This window comes from Catharus ustulatus, chromosome 5 (assembly GCF_009819885.2).
Source record: "Catharus ustulatus isolate bCatUst1 chromosome 5, bCatUst1.pri.v2, whole genome shotgun sequence".
In the NCBI taxonomy this organism is placed as follows: domain Eukaryota; kingdom Metazoa; phylum Chordata; class Aves; order Passeriformes; family Turdidae; genus Catharus; species Catharus ustulatus.
The window spans coordinates 15,483,188-15,504,228 of record NC_046225.1 but is presented as its reverse complement, the minus strand read 5'-3'; the positions used below and the strand labels follow the sequence as shown (position 1 = coordinate 15,504,228).

The 21,041-nt window shown below is 48.0% G+C and overlaps 3 protein-coding genes across 9 annotated transcripts in view; 1 reads left to right on the top strand and 2 right to left on the bottom strand.

Annotated features, from left to right (window-relative positions):
- HNRNPD (heterogeneous nuclear ribonucleoprotein D) overlaps positions 1–5,482 on the bottom strand; it is a 9,227-nt gene extending 3,745 nt beyond the window's left edge. For all 3 annotated transcript variants that reach the window (XM_033060653.2, XM_033060654.2, XM_033060655.2), the window contains exons 1-4: positions 5,200–5,482; positions 1,741–1,909; positions 827–988; positions 1–99 (exon numbers count right to left, since the gene is read on the bottom strand). The exon at positions 1–99 is cut by the window's left edge and continues 33 nt beyond it. In XM_033060653.2, coding sequence (XP_032916544.1) covers positions 1–99; positions 827–988; positions 1,741–1,909; positions 5,200–5,390 — 621 coding nt within the window. In that variant the 5' untranslated portion in view covers positions 5,391–5,482. The remainder of the gene's footprint in view (positions 100–826; positions 989–1,740; positions 1,910–5,199) is intronic.
- A 1,506-nt stretch (positions 5,483–6,988) lies between these two features.
- HNRNPDL (heterogeneous nuclear ribonucleoprotein D like) lies at positions 6,989–10,967 on the bottom strand. Of its 5 annotated transcripts, XR_004418053.1 has the most exons (9): positions 10,785–10,967; positions 10,329–10,497; positions 10,079–10,240; positions 9,685–9,816; positions 9,456–9,570; positions 8,722–8,889; positions 8,444–8,540; positions 7,958–8,061; positions 6,989–7,259 (listed from the first exon to the last, which is right to left on the bottom strand). XR_004418053.1 is itself a non-coding variant. In XM_033061210.1 (8 exons), the coding sequence occupies exons 1-7, from the start codon at positions 10,871–10,873 to the stop codon at positions 8,470–8,472; spliced, it is 906 nt and encodes a 301-aa protein (XP_032917101.1). In that variant the 5' UTR covers positions 10,874–10,967; the 3' UTR covers positions 6,989–8,061; positions 8,444–8,469. The 5 variants fall into 5 exon arrangements, 3 of the variants coding, with proteins under 3 accessions (XP_032917101.1, XP_032917102.1, XP_032917100.1); XR_004418052.1 differs by having other exon boundaries at positions 7,958–8,540; XM_033061210.1 differs by having other exon boundaries at positions 6,989–8,061.
- A 330-nt stretch (positions 10,968–11,297) lies between these two features.
- ENOPH1 (enolase-phosphatase 1) lies at positions 11,298–19,601 on the top strand. Its single transcript, XM_033061212.2, has 6 exons — positions 11,298–11,421; positions 14,148–14,249; positions 15,061–15,263; positions 16,176–16,308; positions 16,576–16,699; positions 17,690–19,601. Exons 1-6 carry the CDS (start codon positions 11,338–11,340, stop codon positions 17,827–17,829), a joined length of 786 nt encoding a protein of 261 aa, XP_032917103.1. The 5' UTR covers positions 11,298–11,337; the 3' UTR covers positions 17,830–19,601.
- Positions 19,602–21,041: the final 1,440 nt, after the last annotated feature.

The following is a 21,041-nucleotide window of genomic DNA, read 5'->3' as shown; positions in this document are numbered from 1 at the left end:
CATTATTTTCTTCACTGGTTCCTCCTCCTTGAAAGTAATGAAGCAAAATCCACGCCTCTTGTTAGTTTTGTTGTCCATGGGGAGCTCTATGGATTCAACCTGGTGGAAGACAGTAATTTTACCTTTCATCCTGCCATTTGTGTCCCTGCAAAATCGTTCTAACACATCACACCTGTTAACCTGAATATGACAATGTGACCTGACTACAAATACAGAGCCCAAGTTCTCTGTACCTTTGGCACAGGAGACTTCCTAGGCAAACAGCAGTTAAAGTCTTTAGTCCAGAGTGAACTCTAAGTTTGTAAGAGGGCACATATTTAACAACCAAATTCCCTGAACAGAGCTATGACCTGAAGCTGGCACCATTTGATAACCAACAGGGGAACAGCAGCTGTAGCAAGTTCATACAAGACCAGCTTTTAAGAACTTCAGTGATACTTGCCTCAACTACACCACCAAGAACTGGGGACAGAGTGACACAAATTACAATTGCACAGAATTTAGGCAAAACTGTCTCAATCTGTGCTATAGGAGATGATCTGGGGTGGCTGAAGAGCATCTCATTCAACTGACCAAAGCATCCTGCTCAAAACACTGCCTCCCCCTCTGACTTATCTCAGCTCCCCCTTCCATCAAACCAGGCTATGCAACTCAGAGCCTGTAATGCAAACATTAGAATTCTGACCACTAACACACATGGAACTACACTGGCCATTAATCTTACATTATCATCCATGCAGGTTGCACATGAGGGATGCTTTTCATTAATAAATTTGTGAAGACAGAACAAGTTGCACAAGTAAAAGCAGTTTGTTTCACCACATACCTCACCAAAACCTCCAAAATATTCCCGTATTTTCTCCTCAGGTGTGTCTGGAGATAAGCCCCCAACAAAAATCTTTTTCACAGGTTCTTTTGTTTTCATGGCTTTAGCTCTTTTTGGATCAATGACTTTTCCATTCAGCTTGTGTTCTTTCTGGTCCATGACCTGAGGAAAATTAAAACACAATCTTAAACAGGTAAAGCTAAATGTTTCACTGATGTTTTGAGTAAGGCAAAATTGCTTCAATTTAAATACTTGGATCACACCAATAATTTGCTGCACAAAGACTTCTGTGATTTTTTTCATCACTATCCACTGACACAGATAGTTCTGACAACTGGAACCACCCACTACCCAGCAGAAGCAAGGGTGTAACATTTCTCAAAAGGGACTCTTCTCATCCTCAAACCTTGTGAAGTAAAAAATCTACACTTTAGCTATCAAAGATTATGAAGGTGAAAACTTTTCTATGTGCTGTATCCACAGCATTTTAGAAAAGTTAACAGCAAATTTTTGCTTGGATAGAGCCCAAATGTATCAAAGCTATTGGCTCTACTCTAGGGGCTCACGTTACAGCTCTGGAATGCAAAGACTAGAAGCTCTCTGCAAATGCTGCAGAGCATTCACAGCAGCAGGCAGCAGACATTTATACACTGTATTTTTCAAGTGCCCAAGTCCAATGGCTTGCAGAACCTGTAAGTGCCCAAATCCATACCTCAGGAATCACTGCTGGTCCTGGACACAGCATCATGAGAAAGACGGTTTATAAAAGAAAGCATTTTCAACAAGCACATTAAACACGCTGCACCCCTGAATCATCTTTACCAGAAGAGGTACAAACAACACCTACAGTCACCCTAGCGAGTGCTTTATCTCTGATACCAGAATCTGAACATGTTTCATTACATTAATCCTACCTTATCCACACTCTCTGACTCTTTGAAGAGCACAAAGCCAAAGCCTCTCGATCTCCCAGTGATGGGGTCCAACTTCAGAGTGCAGTCTACAACTTCACCAAACTTAGAGAAGTAGTCCTTCAGATCCTTCTTCGTTGTGTCCCAGCTAAGGCCACCAATGAACATTTTCCTGTTAAGACAAGTTGGTCAATCTGTAAATGTGTGTTACCCAAAATCCTGTACTGCCAAGCTGTATGAGCTCAGTTACCTAACGCATGGAGCTGGCAGGATTTTATCAGTCATGTCACTACACACACAGGCCTGCACTTTTTTGACAGCTTGCTTAAATGATTCTGGCCAAGACTGATAAAGACTTCCACATACACAAACATTTTTCACTCTCTTCTCCAGCAGCTGCTTACTCTGCTGTCCCAAGAAACCACTAGTAGTGACAAAAAGATATTTCACTACTTCTACACTACATCTCCACCACAGGTTTAATTCCATTCAGTTATCTGTGGAGCCTCCACACAACTGCTCATGAAATACACAGGCAGATTAGACTTTTAAGGAAGTGTGGTTAAAACAGAAGCATTTATCTACCAGTCTGGACTAGACACATTCACAAATTAATAAACTAAAATAAATAAAGTTTAGCCAAGTTTCCTTCCCCAGAAAGCAGTTAGAAAAAGCAAAGTATTGGATGGTCAGAAGTTCTTTCCTCACAAAAACTTTATGTATCCTCAAGAGAATGTCTTCCCAATATTTCTACAGCACCAGTGCTGTTGGGCAGATGTGTACAGCCCTTAATTCATTTTCAAAAGCACATTAGAAGCTTACAATCAAATCAAAACTATTACCACCATGTTAGTAAAACATGAAAAAAAATTTAAAAGATTAATAATCAAGCCAGTATATGCATAAATGAAATATTCCAGGTTATTAGGCATAGGGCTTAGGAACCCATTCAAAAGAGGATTTTATTTGAGATGATCTCTTCTAATACTGATAAAGGAGATTTTACTGTGAGTTCTAACCAAAAAATATGATCCATTATGATCTATAAAAGAGCTTTCAACAAAGCTCTGCCCATTTTCACTGACCCAACCTATTTCACCATCAGGCGCAGAAAACCTGAAAAACCACTGTATCATGTTTCCAACCCTTCCACTTCCCACACACAAATATTCCTGCCAATCATGTAAAAGAGCATTGCACCTCCACAACTCAAACTCTCTCGAATCAAAAGCTGCTCCTGTCAACTACCTCTGCTGAATTACCTTTGATCTCACAGAATTAACAAGAGCATTCCATTTCTGACAAACAAACATAGAGATGAGGGCTTCAGGAGCTTCAGATGTTTCTAGAGCAGGTCTCCAAAACCATAACGAAGGAGCACCAATTCCCCATCCCTTTAAGATCTCTCTTCAACAAAGAACCAACAGCCCTTTCTATCAGCTGTGACTCCTCACTGTCTTCATGTCCACCCTGGTAAACCAGCAGCCTCACACCAGTACACACAGTAAATCAAAGGAGCTTTCTGCTCTTTGTTCACCCAGCATTAGGGCCCTTAGCTTGTCTGCTGTTCTGTGGAGGGTTTTTCAAGCAGCCAAACAGAAGACACAGAGGATGCAGCATCGTGTTTCTGACACACGGCGGGTAGTAATGCTCTAGCAGTTACTACTGAATTGACACTGGCTACACAAACCACCTGTCTCAAGATACCGACGCTGCCTTGTATCCCTAGGGACAGACACACCAAGAACATCAGCTTGAACCCAACAGCCTCTGAAGGTTTTTCACCTCTCCACACAGTAACTGCACCTTTGAGCCCAGTCACAGAGCACCAAACCACAGCTGCTTCAGTCTGCCCCTACATAAACCACTGCTGCAAGGCAAAACCGAGCTCAGGTCAAGGCCACGCCACAAACATGAGCACAACAATGCAGGAGCAATCACAGCACTGCCAAAAGCTTGTAAAATAAATACATTTCCTAGCCCACAGTCTGGTTGGTCTAAGTCACATCAGCACACACAGCTTTGCAAAATGACTTACCAGAAGTGCACTGGGAAAGCTTTCAAACATCAGAATTAGCTAAACAAGGTATCACAGATATGCTTTTCCCCTTTCACCACCAGAAGTGTTGTTAAAACACTGTTTCCTGTACAGGATTAAGAACTGACAGGTCAAAAAGACTGAATTAGACTACAAATCAACGTGTGATACATGTAATTGCCGCCCAATGTCACTGCACCACTTAGAGACAACCTCTTCTAGGCTCTGTTACCTTAAAAGCACCTGAGTTTGCCCATAAAAACCCTTTCATTGGCGTATTCAAGGGTGATAAGTAAAACAAACACGCAAACTCCAAAGGCATCTGAAGCTGTTAAGAACAGAAGCAACAAAAACCTTTTAGTTTTTGCTAATCCCAGCAAAATACCTAAAAAAGGGTTCCTGTTCTCTATCTCTGCATTATCCCAGATTATTAACATTTCTCTCAGCAACATCCCAGGCTATCACAGAAGCAGGAAGACAGGAAGGTTTTGCAGTAGGTATCTGCAGGACACAGTGGTTAGTGCTCCTTTATCCAGGTTATTTTCTGCCTTGACCAAAACCAGACCTGCAGCTCGAGTTTCTCACGAGCCCGACAGGAGACAGCAGAGCACATCAGCCTGTCCTGTCACTGGATTTATTACACACAAATTTCACCGGCAATACAAAAGGGACACTGCCCCAGGCAAACACCCTACGAAGATAAAAAGCTGCCTTTACTCTCCATAAACTGAGTAAAACAACACGCTGAGTTGGAAGGGACCTATTAGAATCATCAAATACAACTCCCAGCCCTGCACAGAACACCCCAAGATTCACACCATGTGCCTAAGAACATTTTCCAAGTGCTTCCTGAACTCTGTCAGACTTGGTGCTGTAACCACTTCCCTGTAGAGCCTGTTCGAGTGCCCAACCACCCTCTAGGTGAAAAACCTTTTCCTGCTGCATAGCCTGAACCTCCCCCGACTTAGCTTCCTGCCTTTTCGACTCTTACTTCTCAAGTTCGGACAACACCTAACATAATCCTCCCGACAGCAAGTTCCGTGAGCAGCAGAGACATGTTTTAAGCCGGGAAGAAGTCCCGGCGCCTGACGCCTCCGGCACTTAGCTGACACACTGTAATGTTTGCAGCACAGGGCAACGCTGCGACTGCAACCAGAGCACTCGGCTACACCGAGCTACGGTCTGCACGCACGCACCGCACTTCAACTCATAGAGAAAAGCATCGTTAACAAGAAAAATAACTAAAAAGGGTCTGTAGTTCGAGGGACATCCCCCCCGTTTATACAGAGCGGGACCAGACACCGCCCCCGCCACTCGGCCCGGCCCGTGACGTCGCCGAGGCGCCAAGTAAACAAACAGGGCGGCGAAGGGGGCCGGGGGCGCCGGGCCCCGCCCGGGACACACAACCCACCCCCGCCGCTCACCCCTCGTCCTCCTCGTTCTTGCTGGCGTCGATCTTGGCTCCCTCCGACTCGATCCCGCCGCCGCCGCCGCCTCCCCCATCGGTGCTCCCCGCCCCCGCCTGCCCCTCAGGCTGCTCCGCCGGCTCCGCCGCGCTATCCCCGGCGCCAGCCGCCACCGCCGCCGAGTCCAGAGCGAACTGCTGATCCGACATGGCGCCGCCGCCCCGCACCGGCCACCCCCGGTGCCGCCGCCTCCCTGCCGAGGCCCCGGCCCCGCTGGCGGCCCCGGCCGAGCGCGCCGATCCCGCCGATCCCTCCTCCTCTTGCTCCCTGTTTTTAATGGCGCCGCCACCGACCCAACCTAAAATGGCGGCCGGAAGGAGCGCGGCGGGCGGGACACGTGACACCGCCCCCGGGGAGCCGTGCGGGAGCGCGGGGGGAGCTCCGGCGCGGCCCGGGGGCACCGTCACGGAATCGGTGGGGCCGGGCTGGGCCTCTGGGCATCGTCCAGTCCGACCCCCGCCCAAGGCAGGGCCACCTGGAGCGGGTGACGCGGGAACAGGTCGGGGTGGCTTTGGAATGGCTCCAGAGAGGGTCTCTCAACCTCTCTGGGAAACTGCTCCAGTGCTCTGCCACCCTCCGCTTAAGAAGTCCTTCCTCATGGTGAAGTGGAACTTGTTGTGTTTTGGTTTGTGGTCCTTGTCCTGTCAGTGGGCAGCACTGAAAAATGTCTGGCACCTTCCTCTTGACTCTTGCCTTTAAGGTATTTATGTGAATTGTCCTCGTCTTCTCCAGACTGAACAGGCCCAACTCCTGCAGTCTCTCCTCCCAAGAGAGATGCTCCAGCCCCCTCATCATCTTTGTGGCCCTTCACTGCACCCTCTGCCCGCCCCCGGCCTTTCTTGTGCTGAGGAGCCCAGACCTGGACACAGTATTCCAGCTGCACTTCACTAGGGCCAGGTAGAGCACGAGGATCACAGAGAGGCTTTTTTTGTGTGTATTAACAACCCACTGTAGCAATGAAGCCACGTCCTTGTGGCACAAGTCTCCCTCAACTCCTCAGTTGCTGTGGAGGACAGTGCTGGATCCAGCTGCACCCACAACTGCAGATGAAGTGACACTGCTGTGGCTTCATGCTAATTCTTTAGTTTGAAGCCAGTGACATCAGTGAGCTTTAACAAGCAAGGTTTATTATTTTGATGCTCCTTTACCCGTCCCTCTCCTGGTTAATTCAGTGTTCTTGCTCCAGCAATCTGGGATTCAGGCTTTTAAGTTGTTGCTTGTTAGTGTGCACTGGATGGGAAATCTGTTTTCTGATCCAGGTGAGAAGAGTACAGTACAGCATATAACTTGTATCAAGTTGTACAGAAAATAGTTGCTGACCTCAAAGTTCAAGAACTTGTAATCTCCTGCTTGGAACTGGAATAGAACTAAGTGGTGTAGGAAAGTAAATAAGCCAGGTTTGAGAATCCTTGATGTTTGAAAAACCTTGGAAAGCTCCAACTCCTCAAGCAGTACTATCAGCATTAAAAATGTGCTGCTATAGCTCTAGATCCCTCCCGAGATGTACAAAAACAGCAGCATTGTGTCACAGACCACACTCTCCTTGTTGCTGCAGAGGGCAGGACAGGACTCTGCCATCTTCCACAGTGATGCTAATTTCCAAGCACTCTGGTGCTCTCAGGACAGATCTGGAGTAAGAATGGGGTGTATGGATCTGCTCTCACAGTAACCCTGAGCTCCAGAGAGGTAACTGCCTTTCCATCCAAGTAAAACTATACTTATGCCATTTTAAGGTGACAGCTACACACTCACTTAAGTAAGCATTTATTAGAGAATCTTTTAACATGAAATTATACAAATAAAGTTTGTATAAACACAAGTCCACATTGTGTCATAACATGAATGGCAAAAAGAAAGTAAAAACCATAAAAGAAAACTAGTCGGCCGCTATGTACAGTTGGACACAGTTGTGTCATACACTAAAAGTCTTTTACAAAATAGTCATCTCCTCTCTCGAAGGCCACCCTCCATTCACTCACGATGCGCTGCAAGATGGCTTTTTGTTGCAGTATCTCTACCTAAAAAATCAAGACAAAATGCATGTCAGATCTGTGACAGTTACTACAGGATTGTTAAAAGGTCCATTTTCATGAACTGCTTTAAGTCTTCTATATATTCCTTTCTTCACTGTTAAAGATCATATGCATATTTGTTAAGGTAACACAAGAGGTTTGTTAAGTTGCCCATCAGTAATTTATTTTCCCAAATATTGCCATTCAGCCTGTCCAGGAGGCTGCACCAGAACAACAACCATTCAATTTAGACAAGTAAGCAGGCTCTGGATCACTTTCTTTTCCACTAGAAACACTTGCCAAAAGGCTTTCTGATTACTTATTTATACAACTTAACGACTTATGTGCAACACAAGTCAGGTCACTTTAGTTAAGACAGTCCATATGCATATGATCTTTAATGTTTATCCAGATTTAAAAGTTCGTTTTGGTTTGCAGATTTCACTATTAGCTATAAAAAGAAAAAAGCAAGCATTAAAATCTTAAAGAATGCACATTTAAAATGAGGTTCCACAATTGAAATACAACACTAAACAGAAGACCAAATGATTAAGCTGTAAAGGCATTTATGTACTTTAACTCCTGTAAAAAACCATTTAAGTTAAAGACACTTAATCTCCAAAAAAGATTAAAAAAAGAAGCCAAAGTCTGAAGTTTTCCACTTTAATCTTTACGCTGGTACATGAAGTTGGAAGAGACCATACCACAGGACAGCGTTTTCTGGTGTATGCCTTGCGCTCTGCCTGCAACGTGCGACCCCAGAGATAGACGTGGTCAGGGTGACACACGGCCTGCAATGAAGTTCCCGCTGGCGGGTACAAACAAGGTATAATGTCAGAGTTAGAAGACAACATTCTTGTTTTCCTTAAGTTGTACCCATTTCAGTACTTTACCTGTTAATACTTCTAATAAGTTTAATTATTCCTCTAGACCACCTGGTACACAACGCAAACCAGAAAAACTCTTATGTTTTTCTGAAGTACTAAAGAAGATAAAGTCACATTTTTACAAAGTTAAAGATCTATAGACACGTAGGCAAAGCTGGTTTTAAAAAAAAAAGTATTTTTAAAGTTAACAAAAGCTTAATTAAAGGAAAAGTCATGCTAGGCAAGTTTTTACTCTTCGTTTGTCTATTGATCTTTAAATTAGATTAGAGGTAGTGGGAGTGGAGCTCGCGCTCATGTACACACCTGTTTGTCAGGTACTAGGTACTGCTTTAGTACGGCTGGTAGTTGTTTTGGTGGTTGCCGCCGCCACGGGACGCCTTCCCATACGTGCTTTGTTGGCCTGGAGGTAATGTGGGGAAAAAACAGAACCCACAAGTGTTAACACCCAGCCTCAGAAGGAGACTTCACACACAGCAGCACAGCAAGAGATCTCATCTTTAGAGCCATGGGCCGAGTAAGAGCAGTGCTCCAGAGAGGGGATGCGCACTCTTGTTATCGGGAATGAGGGCAAAACCACTTACCACTGTAATCTGTGTATCCTGGCCCATATCCATAGTTGGGATAGTTGTAGCCAGAGTAGTCGTAGCCTCCATAGCCGCTGTAGCTCTGATCACTGTAAGCGCTATTGTAATTCCCATAGCCTTGATCATAATAGTTGTTAAATCCTTGGTTCCAGTTTTGTCCCTGACCTGAAACCAAGTACAACAAGTGTAAGTTTCAAAACTTATTTCACTCCTCTCCTGTGCCCCTTCATCTAACTTTTTGGATACGAGAGTAATCAGTAATTGCTTGAGCACCAAGAGACAGCACAGGGCAAGCCTCACTGCAAGGTGCGAGTTGTGACTGCTTGGCCTTTAAACATTGAGATACATTAGCCTGTAACACAACAACTGATTCCTTCTGATCCATTTAAGGAACAGCAGTGACCACGCTAGTCCTTAGCAAACAGCTGCCGGCTTCTTCCACGGCCAAATCAGTGTATCCCTTTCAAGTGAAAGTGTAACTGCGCTGGCTACACTGTCCACTAAGGTTGTGCAAAAGCACCCACATCCATCCTGCCCCTTCACCACTTGACTGCAAGCAGAGCAAGAGGGGATTCCTCATCTTCAACAAGCAACCACAACCACCAAAACACCACTCACTAAAAGGCTACTTTACACCTTTGATTTAAACATGAGATCTGCACCTGGAATATCTACAAACACTTGAGTGTTAGGTAAGTACGTACATTAACAGAACCACTGAAAACACTCACCCCGTCCACGCCCCCTTCCGCCTCCACGTCCACCAGAAGAGTTGCTTTTCCCTCCTTTTTGCTGCTGCTGCTGCTGCCTGTACACCTCTTTGGGCTGTGCTACTTTGATCTCACACTGTAAGGACAGAAATCCTTTAATTTATCAAGAATTCCAAGAGCATTTTGTGAGCTGCTTTCAGAGAAGCCTACAGAGATAGATTTCACACGCTAAGAACAAGAGTTTTCCCACCTTGCCTGAACCAATCTGGTGGTATCTGCTCTCTAGTAACTTCTTTACTGGCTCTTCATCTGTGTATGTGATAAAACAGAAACCTCTCCTTTCATTCGTCTTTGTGTCCATGGGAAGTTCAATGTTTTCAATCTGAAATCAAAATTAATATAAACAATGCGTGAAATCTGTGAGCAACTTTTTATGCCACCAGAACCATCTGGCAGTGCAGAATCTACACTGACTACTTCTGGCAGCTATAAATCAGACCATTACAATTTTATGAAATCATTAGCATACAGATTAAATTTTACTTCTAGTTTTGGCCAACTCCCTTCTCACAAATTCTTTCTTACGAGGGAGGCAAGACTACACTTGATAACCAGAGGGGTTCTTATATGCCAACAGACTATACCTCGCCAAAAGCACCGAAGTACTCCTTAATCTGTTCTTCAGATGTATCTGGACTCAGCCCACCAACAAAAACTTTTTTGGGTGGCTCCTTCCCTTTCAGCGCCTTTGCCCTTTTAGGATCTATTAACTTCCCATCCAGTTTGTGTTCCTTCAGTTCCAACACCTGAAAAGCAGACAAAGGAACAAAATCTCAGATGGCTACAGCTACACAAGCTGGCTTCATGCCATCGGCCCGCAGGAAGAGCACCCACCTTCTCCACGCTGGCAGCATCCTTGAAAAGCACGAACCCAAACCCCCTCGACCTTCCAGTGACCGGGTCTGTTTTGATTGTGCAATCCACAACCTCGCCAAACCGCGAGAGATACTCCGTCAGGTCCTTCTTGCTGGTGTCCCAGCTGAGGCCTCCGATGAACATTTTCCTGGAGAGCAGGAAACACGGATAGGGGTGAGGGAGCGACGGGGAGCCCCCCCTGCCCCCCACAGGCCGCCGGTGACGTCACGGCCCCGATCGCCCCCCCGTCCGTGTCCCCGCCCCGCGGAAACTGGGTCACCCGCCCGGGACACAAAGGCGGGCGCGGCCGCGGTGCGGGAAGGGGAGGCCGCGCTCCCGCCAGCCACCGAGCCGCCCCCCCGAGCCGCGGGGCGGGGGGCGGAAACGGCCGCGCGGCTCCCCCACACCTCCCCCCCGCCACATCCCCGGCCCTACCCGTCGTCCTGCTGGTTCTTGCTCGCGTTGATCTTGGAGCCCTCGGCGAACTCCTCCTGGCCGCCGCTCATCTCGGTGGCGTCCTCCATGGCAGGGTGAGGGCGGCGGGGGTGCTCGTGCGAGCGGCGGAGACAGCGGAGACCTGCGCCCGGCAGAAAATGGCGGCGGAAGAGATCCGGGCACCGCCTGCGCCTCCTTTATATACCCGCGCCGGCAGCCAATCAGCGCCGCCCTCCCGCCCGGCGCCGCAGCGCCCCCGGCGGCTCGCGGCGGGGCTGCAGCAGCCGCCCTGCGGCCGCCATCGCGCGGGCTGGGCCGGGCCGGGCCGGTGCCGCTGCTCCGGGCGGGCACGGCCACCGCCGCACCGAGTACCGGGACAGGCGGGCGCCGGGGCTGAGCGGGCCGGCCGGCGGTGGGTGGTAACGCGTCACCCAGAAACCCCGTTCCGGCGGCGGGGCGGGGCGAGGCGGGCGCTCCGTGGGCGGGCACAGCCGGCGCGGCGCTCCCCGCCGCTGCCGCGCGTCCCCGGTGCGCCCCACGTGCCGCCGCCGCCATGGGCGTGCTGCCGGTGCCGGCGGAGGTGCGCGCTATCCTGCTGGACATCGAGGGCACCACCACCCCCATCGCCTTCGTGCAGGTGAGACCCGGACGGCTCCGGTGGCATCGCGGCTCCTGTCGTGCCCCCCAGCCCTGGCGTGGCGGGGCGCTCCCGTAGCATCGCCGTTCGCACCGTGACCTCCCCGGCGCTGGCAGCTCGCCTCGGGGCACGCCGAGGTGCCGCCGGGACCGAAAGCCGTGACCCATTTGCTGCGTTTTTCCGAGTAATGCTCACGCCTTGTCTTGCCGCCCCTTGGGTGGGCTGGGGAGCGGCTCACTACCGCTGAGATTCGGGCAGGTCAGGGATTTTTTTTCACGGGTTTAGGGCAACTGGAGTGCTCGCAGCCGAACCGGGAAAAGCCCTCGAGCATCGCTGTTCTTTGATGGCCGGAGCTGCAGCACCGCGCCCGGGTCTGCAGAGCTCCTCAAGCGCGATCTCTTTAAGGAACGATGCTTTTGGCCTTAGTGTCAGCGATTAGCGATTTGCAGGGATCGGTAATTCCCAGTTACCGCTGCCGTGTCCCTTGGGGAGGCTGGCACAGCCCTGCCCCCGTGTGCCGTGGAGCGTGTCCAGGGCAGGGCGCGCACCGAGCGGCTTCCCTAGCCCAGGAAAAAGCTTTGGGTGCTGGAAATGCTGGGCTGGTGCAGAACCGAGGGGCTGGGAGGGCTGCGAGGCGCAGAGGCGCAAATGGTGGTAGCGGCGGGTCCCTCCTCTCCGGGAGGCTTTGGCTGGCGGCGGGGAGCGGCTTGCTGGAACAGCCCTTGATGAACCAGGATTTCTCCTCGAGACCTTACAGCTCTGGGTAGGTCTTTGTGGCTTACAAGGGTGCCTTGTGACCCGCATGGCAGGTGAAGGCTCCTGCCGGGCTTTCTAGAGGCTTCTGCTAGCACAGTTTACCAGATGAACAGCGTGACCTACATCTCTCCTGTCCCTGCTCTTGAAGAAACTTCAGGCCTAGATGGCATTGCAGCTGCTTCCCTCCCCTCAGTATCTTTCAATTCATTTGGATAGCTCAGGTTTCTTACTAAACACCTAAGAGAGCAAATAAGTTGTTTCTGTCCACCTTGAAGCCCTTTTGCAACATGCCCCGCACCTGAGACTTTGGGTTTCCACCCAGTGTCTTTCTGCTGCAGGGAGGCCAAATGAGTTTTGGTTCTCAATAAAATTCAGTTTGATGGAAATCCCGAAAATGCTTGAATACGTTATTTGGTCTTTCAGTTAGCCTCTGTTTGCCTTTGAAAGGTCCACTGATGATTCAGCATTCGCTATTCTTCAATATTAAACGATTTTATTTAATCTTTTCTCTAATGCTAGAATTACTGAATCTGTGAAGTAAGGAAATATAATTAGTCAGTTGATGGGTGGATTAAGGAAAGGTAGCAGAAAAGAGAGTATTTGGAGTTTTTCTTCCACACAGACTCACAGCCTATTAAACTTAGAATATCATTGACTGGGATCACTTTTGGCATCCATAAACCATCTGTCCTACTACTCCAGCTGTCACATGGGTGTCCCCTCTTAGTTCCTAGACCGATGCATTTGCCAAGACTTTTACCCTTTTAAAATCCCCCAAATTACAGAATCCACTGATCTTTCAGAGTCTGTTTGGAAGTTTTTCTTAGCCAGCACAAGAGTGTGAAACACTGCTTTTGAAAAACAGTTGGGTCCTTTTGACATCTGAGTTGTAAAGGAGGTTAAACCAAGCCAGAAGGTCACCTGCATTTCCCAGTGGACTCTCTTTAATTTCCTCCATGATTTAAAGGATAGTTTGAAAGTACAGGAAATGAAAGAGCTACCGGGGGCATTACAAAGCTTTTGATTTCCCTAGACAAGTTTGTGGTAGTTCTTTAGGCAATTTGCATTGTTTTTAAAATATGCACCATGGAAAACACTATATTGGAGCAATAGAAAATCCTGCAGTTCTGCTACCACATCATACTCTCAGGAACACTGCTTTCTTAATTCAGTAACAAGCTAAAGATGACATACAGCAAGGAATAAATGGGCCATTTTTTAAGGAGAGGTGAGTTCAGGTTTGTTTTTTCCCAATTAAGAAAAGCTCAGTACCCGAAGGAAGGACTTCCCTGCCCTTTTTGGCCTGAGGCTTTTTTCACACCCGGAGATGCACTGTGGCTGCTCGTGGCTTCTGACTCGTGAAACACCACTAATGAGAGCAATTTGTAATTATTTCTGGTTGCCCTTGGGATCTCTGTGAAGGTTTGTAATTTTCCTGTGGCACTTTTCCCAAACCCCATTTAATTTCATTTGCAAGACTGTCCTGGGGAGTTCGGTGTCACTGGACCAAGCTTTTCATTTTAAAAGATCCTCTAGCTTTGGTGAGAGGTTGAGATTTATTTTCAGAATGGGATAAGTGCCCCATCAGAAATACAATAGCATAAATTACCTGTTCAGAGTACATACATTGTCAGCCTTTTACGCCTCAGCTAGTGGGAAGGTGGGGTCACTGTGCCATTTGAGACATTTTTTGGCAAGCCTAGGAAAAGTTTGCACCCACCTTTCCATCACAGGCTTTAAAACTTACAGCTACATGAACATGTGTGTAAAAAAAATCCACCTGCACTGATGCTGGCTGAGCCTGGCTCAGTCCTGTGACCAGGCAGACACCTTTGGCAGGAAGGGGAAGCTGTAGGGGAAGCTTAAATTTGGGAAAATAACTGTACACGGCAGCATGTGTGAATGGTTGCTTTAAAAGCCAGTCAGCCTTACCTCTGCCAGGTTAAAGGAGCAGCCTGTTTTTCTACCAGGAGACCTTGTTCCCTTACATCAAAGACAACGTGAAGGAGTACCTGCGTGCTCACTGGGAGGAGGAGGAGTGCCAGCGGGATGTCGGACTTCTGAGGAAACAGGTTAAGTAACAGAGTTATCTCGTGTCTCTGCATTTTCATAGCATGCCTGAGGCTTCAGGCCACTCAGACTCTCCTGGTCACCCCAGGTGTCCCTATCTCTGCCCTCATCCATGGAGGCTGGTTGCCTTGATGGTTGAGTTCTCTCCCATCCAAAGCCTGGAGTTGTGCTTGGCAGGCAGCAGCTTCCCTGAGCTCACCTTGGTCTTCACAGGCCCTAGGCAGCTATTGAGCCAAGACTTTCCAGCTTTTTGCCTGCACTGTGCCCTTGTTGAATCCAAACCTCTTTTGGGAAGCAGCACAGGAGAACACTTGTTCCACACAGGGCAGTGGATGCTGCCTCTGTACAAGGACACAGCATCAATTTGAGACTTGTGGCTGAAGCCAACAGATACATTTGCTTCTTTGCCTTAATTGCAGTAATTAAATACTTAAGCAAGCATAGTATTCATTAGAGTATTTACAATATAGCTACAGTAATGCTAATTGTTTGGTTTGGAAAGTACAATCCAAGCAAGTATTTCTAAACACAACTGAAGTCTCAATTTTCCATTGAGAAAAGCATTCAGACAACGTTGTAACTCCTCATGTGAAGAGCAGTTCAAGCAGTGTCCTGCACAGGGGTGCAAGTGTTAGACTGATTTCCTACATTAGAGGTGTTGAAATTGCTCCACCTCTTCCCTCTTTTTATCATGGATGATCGCACAGAATCACAGAATATTCTGAGTTGGAGGGGACCTGCAAGGATCAGCAAGCAGGGATCAAACCCACGAGCTTGGCATTGTTAACAGCATGCTCTAACGCCACTTTGCAGGCTCAGGAGGACTCCAACCTGGACGGGGCTGTGCCAATCCCCTTGGAGAGCGGCAGCGGGGAGGAGGAGCTGGAGCGCGTCATCCAGGCCGTCGTAGACAACGTGCACTGGCAGATGTCCCTGGACAGGAAGACCACGGCACTGAAGCAGCTGCAGGGCCACATGTGGAGGGCAGCCTATGCCACCGGGCACGTCAAAGGAGAGTGAGTAATTGTGTGAGTAGTTGTGTGCCCCCTCCTGGGGGGCAGGTATGGGGGACACCTTCCCTAAAAGTTTATTAGCAGAACAGCTGTATAAGCTATTCCTGGGAACAGCACCACTTACAAAGACAGGTAGCATCACTAGCTGAGCAGACAAGCCAATATTTGAGAGACTTCTTGGTAAACCAAGAGTCTAAGACACAAGTTCGTGCTTCTTACAGTTCTCAGTCTTGCATTTTTTTATCCCCAAATTGCACTCATATTTTGGAACGAGTATAAACAAGCCGGGGTTGCAGGGTGAGATTCTCTCAGTTGTTTCCTCCTTTGTCTTCTACCTGTGAGTTTCCTGCCTTTCCACTTCTTTTTGTCTTCAGGTTCCTCTTTATGTTTCAGCCACAGTAAAGGAGTGCATAATAAGTAGGGACAACTGAAATTAAGCCTGATCTTCTTATTTAAAAGATACTTGGTTAAACTATGCATTTCAGGTCTCTAAGTAAAACAAGCCCATAAATTCACAAAGTGTTTTGTCAAATGAGGAAGGAGGAAGAAGAAAATGAGCTCACAGAAAAATGTAAACATCCACCAGAGAAAGTAACAAAACCCAAAAAGAAGTCAAGAGAGACAGATATCCTGTTGATTTTGTTTTTAAAAACAAAGCTAAATTGTCTCAGTGACCCAAAAACTGTGAAGAAAGCTGTCTGCTTGGCTGCATTCAAGGAGTGAGATGTCTAAAATCTCCTTGCCCAGCTCAGCATCACCTGCTGGTGAAAGAGACTGCCTGGTTCCAGGAGCCCTGAGCAGATTGAAGTCCCCTTGCAAACTAATGGGACAAATTACTTGTCACACTGCCTGGCTAATGATGTCCCTCCAGGTGCCTCTGGGTTTGCCCTTACCTGCTGCCCTGTTTTGCTCCAGAATCTTCGAGGACGTTGTTCCAGCCATCAGGAAGTGGCGGGAAGCAGGGATGAAGGTCTATATCTACTCTTCAGGCAGCGTCGAAGCCCAGAAGCTTCTGTTTGGATACTCTACAGAAGGTGATATCCTAGAGGTAGATAACCTTACCACCTTCCTTACAGCTTCTCCCCCTGCAGAGCACTCCCCTCACAACCTCCCTTGCTGTAATACTTGGGTATGAATTCTGTGATAGGAAGGTGGGGCAGTGGGTTGGATCCATGGGAATTCAGCTCAAGCAGGTGATTGTGAGAGCATGGCTGCACCAAGCCCTCCTTACTGTGGCAGAAAGGGAGGGAGCGAGGTTTATCCCTGCTCTTCAGGTGGCACTCAGCAATGGCTTGTGCTTCTCTCTCTCTTTCAGCTCTTTGATGGCCACTTTGATACCAAAATAGGCCCCAAGGTAGAAAGTGAGAGCTACAGAAGGATTGCCGCCAGTATTGGGTGTGCCACCAACAACATCCTCTTCCTGACAGATGTCCCTCGAGGTACGTGACCTGCTACTCCTACTGGCTCTCACCTGTGCAGGGGAGGCAGGTGCTCTTCAGAGGTGTGCTGCTGACTTCTCACAGCACTCCAGAAATGCTTCAGCACCTTCCCTCCAGCTGCTGCCATCCCAGGCTTTACACACCCAGGCTTGCACACAGCAGTGGGATGTCCATGTGCAGCACTGCAATGGGGGAAAATAGGTCAAGTAGAAAACCTGCCTTTGCACCAGCCAGGAAGGAAAGACTGATGAAGCAGAGCTGAAGCATGCCCCATTTACAAACAGGGTCAGTGGTTTGGCCAGTGCTCAGGGGAAATGATGGTGTTTGCTGTGTTGCTACGTGGCTGGTTCTTTGTGCCACTTGTGGTTAGGTTGTGTTCAGCAGCAGGAAAACATTGCTTCAGGTTGCCAAGACATGAGACAGCCAGGCTTGAGAAGCTAATTTAATTCTTGCTTTTGCTGGAAATATCTTTCTGGCAGAAATGGCACTGGGTCTCAGTCTAAGACAGCTCAGCCTCCCAGAATAAGCCCTTACCTCCTTGCCAGCCTTGGCAGCAGAGCTGGTGGGTGCTTGTAGTTACCTCCTTTTCCCTGGATCATCTTCCAGTGGCCTTTTGTGCTCAGGGAGTAAAAAGATGCTTGTGAGAAGTGACGGGGGGAGGGAGGGCTGACCACAGCCTCATGACAGGAATTGAGCTGCTGGAGCAGGAATCAAGCTGATGCTGTGTGCTGCCTGCAAGGTACCTTGGCAGGGGGGAGAGGATGGTGAGGCAGCCAGCTCCCATCCATTCCTGCAGCTACAGCCATCCACAGCAGGTTTGCCAGGAGCTGGCTCCTCTCGAGGGCCCTGCCACATGCAAATGCTGCTTTCTCAGTCTCAGCCTTTAAAAGCACTCGAGTGTTTTGGGGCATCCTTGAGCCTTAAGGATCTTGATGTGAAGAGGTCAGTGAGCAGCTCTCAGCTCCTCTCTCCCCCCTGTGTCTGTTTCAGAAGCCAATGCAGCTGAGGAGGCGGACACTCACGTGGCTGTGGTGGTCAGACCAGGCAACGCAGGACTGACGGACGATGAGAAATCCTATTACAGCCTCATCTCATCTTTCACCGAACTCTTCTTGCCTTCCTCCACTTAGGGAAAGCGGTGCACGCACAAAAGACTGTGCTCCACCTGATTGTCCTTGTGAAATGTTAGGTAATTTCGTCCATAATCAGAATTTTGAGCCAAATCCACATTATGTCTTGGGCCTCATGCAGGCAGGTATGGATGGAGAGTATGGTGTGGGGTCCCTTGTGCAGTAGGACAGAGGCCTGCTGCCAGCTGGAGCTGGGAACAGGGCAGGGAGCAGCACCCATGAGTCCTGCTGTTCCTCCCCTTTCCTGGCTAGCAGTTAGCTAAGGGAATGCTTCCTTCAGACTCATCCACTGGTGCTGAGATGCCCCACCGTGAGCTCTGTCATTTTTAGAAGCAGTCTGCAAACAAGGTTTATGTCCCCTTGTCCCAGAGGGAGCACTGGGGACCATGGGGAGGGATGTGTGAGCTTCTCCCTGCAGATAAGATTTCTGGCTAAGTAAAAAACATTCACAGTTAGCACTCCCAAAGGAAAATGCCAACTTTGGGCTATAATACAGTAGGGTTGGGCTGCCACAGAAGCAGCCAGCCCTTGCTGCAGGCAAGCTCTTTATAACAATGTATATTTTGAGTGTGCAGCAGCTCTAGGTACAGAACAGTACAACTTGCCCACAGAAACTGCTTAGAGCTCCACAGCCAGCCTACCCAGAATGAAGTCAAGTATATATAAATACAGCTTTAAAAATTAAATTCTGGACACGCTTCACTACTGCATCACGGTGCTGGGCTATGGGACACAGCTGGCTAAACCCCAAAATCAGCTTGACAGCGTTCTGAAGTATCTCAGTACTGACCCATGGAGCTCCTCCTCCAGCCAACATCACCCAGTCACACGTTCATAGCACTGTCAGCTGTGAGCAAACATTGACAAACTGCTCCTGAGGGCAGACATCCTGCTGCATTTGATGAGAATTAAACCCTTGACCTTTCCACCTTACCTAAGTTATGCCAATGTAGATCAGACAGTCATGGAGTTTTTCCTGCTGTAGTAAATAAAAACACAATTTTGCTTTCATTGTGTTCACTCCATCACAGCATTTAACCTTCCTGTCTTAGCACCAGTGATCCCAGCACCTAAAAGGCAAATTTTATTATTTTATTTCTAAACCTGTGAACACTGTGTTCCTGCTTTCACCTTCCCCAGTCCTTTAAGGCAGCAGCCTTGTCCTGCCAAGGAAGCTGTACTACCTCCCTGACCATTTTAGGATTACAGTTGTGGCTCAGTGCAGGAGTGAGAGCCACACGTAGGTTATACAGGTAGTAGTGGAGTCAGAGGCAGTCTGAAACTCATGTCTGAAATTTCCCCATTCCCTGCTGCTGGCACTTCATGCACTGGTGTCTTGCCCTCACAGCCAGCCAGAATATAATGTGTGCATGCTGCCTTCCTGAGCTCTGATCTACACCTACAGTTGTCCCTGTTGAGGGAAGCTGATAGGTAAAGAACAAGGAAAAGACAGGCACTAGGGGGAGGAAACCACATTGTGCCAGCATGGCCTTTCTAAAAATTTAATAGTAGCAGGTCAGGCTGTTGGGCAATTAATCCAGATGCCTTTCTGGGCTGTGCAATGGATGTGATCCTGCTCCTAGAAAGAGCCTGCTAATTAGTGCTATTACAATAAGTGTATCTGCATGGCTGAATGGTCCCTGGCTTCCTGAAGTGATAATGTTAATTACACTGTAAATAAATACTCACCTTTTGTTTTGCCTTTGCCATCAGAAAGCTATGCTTGGGGTAGGGACAAAAATAAAACTCACTTTCTCCATAAAAGCACTTTATTTAGTGGTCATGTTTCAGTGTATATCAGTTGTCATTTAGTTGTACTGAAATGTGCTGTTAGAAATACTCTAAGAAATGTACAGAATTATCACTAAAAACCTGAAGTTCAGTTTGGATTGCATATAGGAAAAGGAGCAAAAGGAAAAAAAACCACATTTTTCTCTGATAAAATTATAAAAGCTAAAATAATAAATTGAAAGTATTAATTAGGGGGAAAAAAGTCACAGTGAACTATTTACAGTAAAACACCTTTAGAACAAATTGCTATTTTGTGCTCCATACGGACTGAGTGTGTGCCAATGCAAGAGGATCTCCACCTGCATGTTCTCAAGACTGTCTCTCCTGCCCTTGCCCAGGAGGAGCTCCCTGGGTGAGCCTCAAGGGAGCTGGCACCTCACTGCTGTGTCCTTGGCCACTCTCAGCACATCCTTCCAGGAAAGCTTTCCACTAATGACACTGCTACGAGGAGGAAGCCTTCAACAATCCACAACAACTCTCTGTTGGCCAAAGATGCTCTGGATTTGTAACAGCTGCCTGAGAACAAGTTTTGGTGCACAGAAAATAAAGGGCTGGCTGGAAGCTTTCTACTTAACACAGTTGAGTTTGTTTCAACTGTTTCTTCTCTCAGGAGAGGGCTGTGACCTTTGCAGAAGACTGAATGCCCTTTTTGCCTTTTCTCTCTCTGTCAGAAATGCCACAGAGCAGTACAAGTTCCCCTTCAAATGCCTTTTCCTACCATTTTAATTACTTCTTGTTTTCCTGCAGCTCAGACAAGATGTAAAACTAAGCTAAGCTTGGATTTGTGGAGGAAAATAGGAGCCATGTTCAGGAGAAGCAACTCCAATCACTCCCCTGACCAGCCAATACAACCCTTCCCAAAATCGGGTTTTCAAATGGGCTCCAAGTTCCTTCTTCTCTGAAAACAGACCTTTTGTTTTGAAAACCTCCCTTTAGAGGGGGAGAAGCCCTTCTTGGTTTTGCTGTTCCCTTCTCATACCTCCAGCCCTCAGGCAGATCACTCAGCCTCCAGGACAGAACTCCCTCCTGGCACCTTGGAAGCTCATTTAAATCTGTGGCAGGCTCCACTCAGGGCAGCTGGCCACACTGAGGGGCCCAGAGCCCAAACCAGCATGTCTGAAGTTTGGCTTGCACAAGGAGCAAAACCAAACCCTGTGCCCAGAACCACCAGTACTGTTCTTGTGGCAGACGAGCCTGGTGTCTCTAACACAATGTTTTCCCCCTCAGTGAACACAAAGAAAAAAATATTTAAAAGCTTCTGAAATACTATACACAATGTGTGGTGGAAGCACTACACATGGAAAAAGCAGCCTTTTCTGGGTTGTCTTCAGACATTCTCATCTTAATTCAGCACCTCACTCCCACCAGTCCCCACCAGGAAGCCAAGCACAGCATCTCTCTGGCCTGGGGATGATCTGCCT